This window comes from Nanorana parkeri, unplaced genomic scaffold (genome assembly GCF_000935625.1).
Source record: "Nanorana parkeri isolate BGI_ZX_2015 unplaced genomic scaffold, ASM93562v1 scaffold246, whole genome shotgun sequence".
Classification (NCBI taxonomy): domain Eukaryota; kingdom Metazoa; phylum Chordata; class Amphibia; order Anura; family Dicroglossidae; genus Nanorana; species Nanorana parkeri.
The window spans coordinates 1526443-1529802 of NW_017306514.1; the positions used below are offsets into that span (position 1 = coordinate 1526443).

Consider the following 3360-nt stretch of genomic DNA (forward strand, 5'->3'; position numbering starts at 1 on the left):
CACTTTCATTTTTGTTTTCATGTATTCTTTATTCCATCAATCAGCACTGCTTCTTCTCTTGGATGTCCTCATCCCTGCCTATCTACATGGTGCTGTACATGATAAAGAGCGTGAAGTGGTGATGACTGCTCTAGAGTCTTTGAACAATTTACTAAAAGATGTGAAGGACCCATGTGTGAGAGGACCCGAACAGCTGGAGAAAATGTGTGCGGTCATCAAGGCAGTGCTACAGAGCAAGGTAATTCATTAATCCACTGATATCTATACATGTACTTCGTGCACCTACATCTAAACTGGTTCTTTTCCCACAGACAGCATGCCAGGATCCAGAGGGTGAAGATGACGAGCAGCAGGTTGGACAATTTTAGGATTCTTTTCAGTCCTTTTACATTTTGATTCTCTTCCATTTGTATTTGGTACCACCACAACACACTATAGTACTATTTTATTATGGGCAGCCCACAGTACCACATTCCCCAACAGCTCTGCAGCAGATGAAATCTGAAATTACTGCTCGTTGACAAACTTAAGGGTGTTTTGCAGGGAAGCTGATGGAAGGGTCTCTAGTGCTGGTCCGTATTGAAAGGAAGTTAAATGCACACATACTTTTTTGCACGGTTTCTATTTTATATTCTTTTTTTGTTTTTGTTTTTCATCAATCTATAATGTATCAATATGGCCTTTCAAGTTTATTTGTAGATCTTTTTCACCTCTTTCTTCCCTTCTAGCTTTTTTTTGTTAGGGTAACAGGCACAAATGTTGCTCAGATAATGAACAGTTATGGCTACTAACTGTTGTAATCTAATGTGTGTGATGATTCAAATGGGGATAGCAACAGAGCTGTTCTTTGTATAATGTTCCTTTTGAATTCATCTTTAGCTTGTTAGACTTCAATTAGTTCTAAAAGAAAGGTCAAAGATTGACTAGGTGTATGAATTACTTGTGTAAACATTCCAAACACCAAGTTTACCTGCCAGCTCTCATTCACTTGAGCTGCATCTTTAAGTGACATTACAGGCTATTTCCCCCACACCCAATGTTAGTGTAAGGACTTACCTTAAATCATCGGTTCTCAACTCGTGGGTCGCGGTGTCATGTCTGCATAGACTGGCCCATCTGCATTAGAGAACTAGAGGGGGAATTTGTGGTTCAGCTTGTGGGAACCTCATAATGTCAAACTGTCCCCTCTCTCCCGGCCTCCCCCGGGCTCTCCAATAAAGTGATATGGCCCAGGGAGATAGGGGACTATATCCTCACTTTCGGCCGGCGCATTAATATCAGGAGCCGCGGCTCCCGACAATTAAGTTAAAGTTCCGGCCCGGCCTGCACTGGAGAGTACAGCAGATATCAATCCGCCGCTGTTTCTACTTTACTCTCCAGTCCAGATAGTTCAGCCGGCTGGAATCAGTAGCAGGGGGCTCCGCTGCAATTTTTTTACCTGCAGCAGAGCTTATGCTAATGCACCCCTCCCCCTTCTGCACTGACAGGGAACTTTATGACAGGGGACACCGATGGTCATTATGTATTCTAAGCCCACATAATATCCAATAGTGTCCCCTGTCGTAGTGTCTCCTGTCAATGTATTAGAGAGCGGGAGCATGCCTATTTTTCTGATCTGCTGTACTGACAGTGTTTCCTGTCTCAGCAGTCACAAGCTGGGCTGCACGGGAGATGGAGCATAATGCTGTGCTTGATCACCTGTGTTGGAGTGCAGGGGAGACATTAGAGGTCATTAGACCCCAGATGTTTCCATAAAGAGAACCTGTCACCTCAATACACTATCACATAGGAGCTTGTTAGCTCCTATGTAATAGTAATAAAGTTGAGGGGGAAAAAATAATAAAATAAATACAAATTTTAACATTAAAACCAACCCAACCATTTGCATGAGAATAAACATGCGTGTGCGGGGCATGCATGTGTACACACCAAACATGTTGGGTATTACCGCGAACGTTGGAGTGAGAGCAATAATAATTGGGCCATAATTCATGGTTAACGCTAAACTGATGACTTGTACAGGCTTTTAAAACGTCACCTATGGACAATGTTATGAAGCATAGTTTTTCGCCATTGCTGAGGTGCATGCAATTTTAACACTTGACATGTTTGGTATCTATTTATTCAATGTAACTGCATCTTTTATATTTTACCAAAAATGTGACCATGTGTCACATTGTTATGCCTGATAAAGGGACTGCATGTGGTTCCTGTCAGTCATTTTGGTGTCACCCCCTCTGATGATATCACGGGGTGTGGGCCACACATCCCTTGTGACACCACTGCCCGCAATACTGCCCTTACCCCCTACTAAAGCTCCAAGCCCCCACATACCCCCCACAATACAACCCCATACCCCCAATAAAATTTCAGTCCCTGACAATACCACCCTTACCCCCCTAGAGGCCCCATTCCAAGTTGGGCCACTTGGACAAGTAATTTTTTTTTTATTTTTAATTCCAAACCCCTGAATGTTATATATACTAGGTTTATGCATGTACTGCTCATTAGCTTGATATTCCAAGTTTATGTAATTGTAGTTTTATGATGCAATGCTTTGGGGCTGGTATACACTTATATTCAGGGTTGGTTTTTACTTCTAGTCTGCTGTCACTGGAGACTACCAATTACATTCAAGAATATCGGAGAATATACCCTCATCTGGAGGAGTTGATCAAATTGTGCACACATAGTGATCCTGATTAAACTGATCCTGATATTCTTCGCTGGAACCTTACAGGATTTTATCTAAGTTTGCTGAGGTACACCCCAAAGTAGCCCTTCTCAGTCAACATGGCCTCAAAACGAAAATATGGTACAAATTATATAAAATATGGGTTTTCATACATTGAAGATAGGCGAGATGGACAGAAACCTCTGTGTTTTGTGTAGTGAAACATTGGCTAATGAAAGCATGAAGCCATCAAAGCTAAAACGCCATTTGGACACAAAACACCCAGCCCATGCAGAAAAACCTGTTGAATATTTTCAAAGAAAACTACAGGAGCTAAGGGCATCACAAAAGTGGCTAACATCTTCTTGTTCAAAGCAAGAGCAGGCACTCCGAGCATCTTACCATGTAGCTCATCGTATTGCAAAATGCAAGAAAGCCCACACTATTGCAGAGGACCTTAGCTTACCTGCCGCCATTGACATGGTCAAAGAGGTCCTGGATCAATCTGCTGCAGATAAATTGAAGACAATTCCACTATCCAATGACACGATACGCAGGAGGATTCAAGAAATGTCAGATGACGTAAAACAACAGACCACAGCTCGCATCAATGCTAACAAATATTATTCATTACAATTGGATGAATCCACTGATATTGTGAACCATGCCATTTTACTCGTTTATGT

At 42.1% G+C, this 3360-nt stretch overlaps 1 protein-coding gene across 1 annotated transcript in view; it reads left to right on the forward strand.

Annotated features, from left to right (window-relative positions):
- Positions 1-3360, forward strand: part of IPO4 (importin 4) — an 82693-nt gene that overhangs the window by 46685 nt on the left and 32648 nt on the right. Inside the window, exons 23-24 of the mRNA XM_018556682.1 lie at positions 45-238; positions 312-353. Coding sequence (XP_018412184.1) covers positions 45-238; positions 312-353 — 236 coding nt within the window. The remainder of the gene's footprint in view (positions 1-44; positions 239-311; positions 354-3360) is intronic.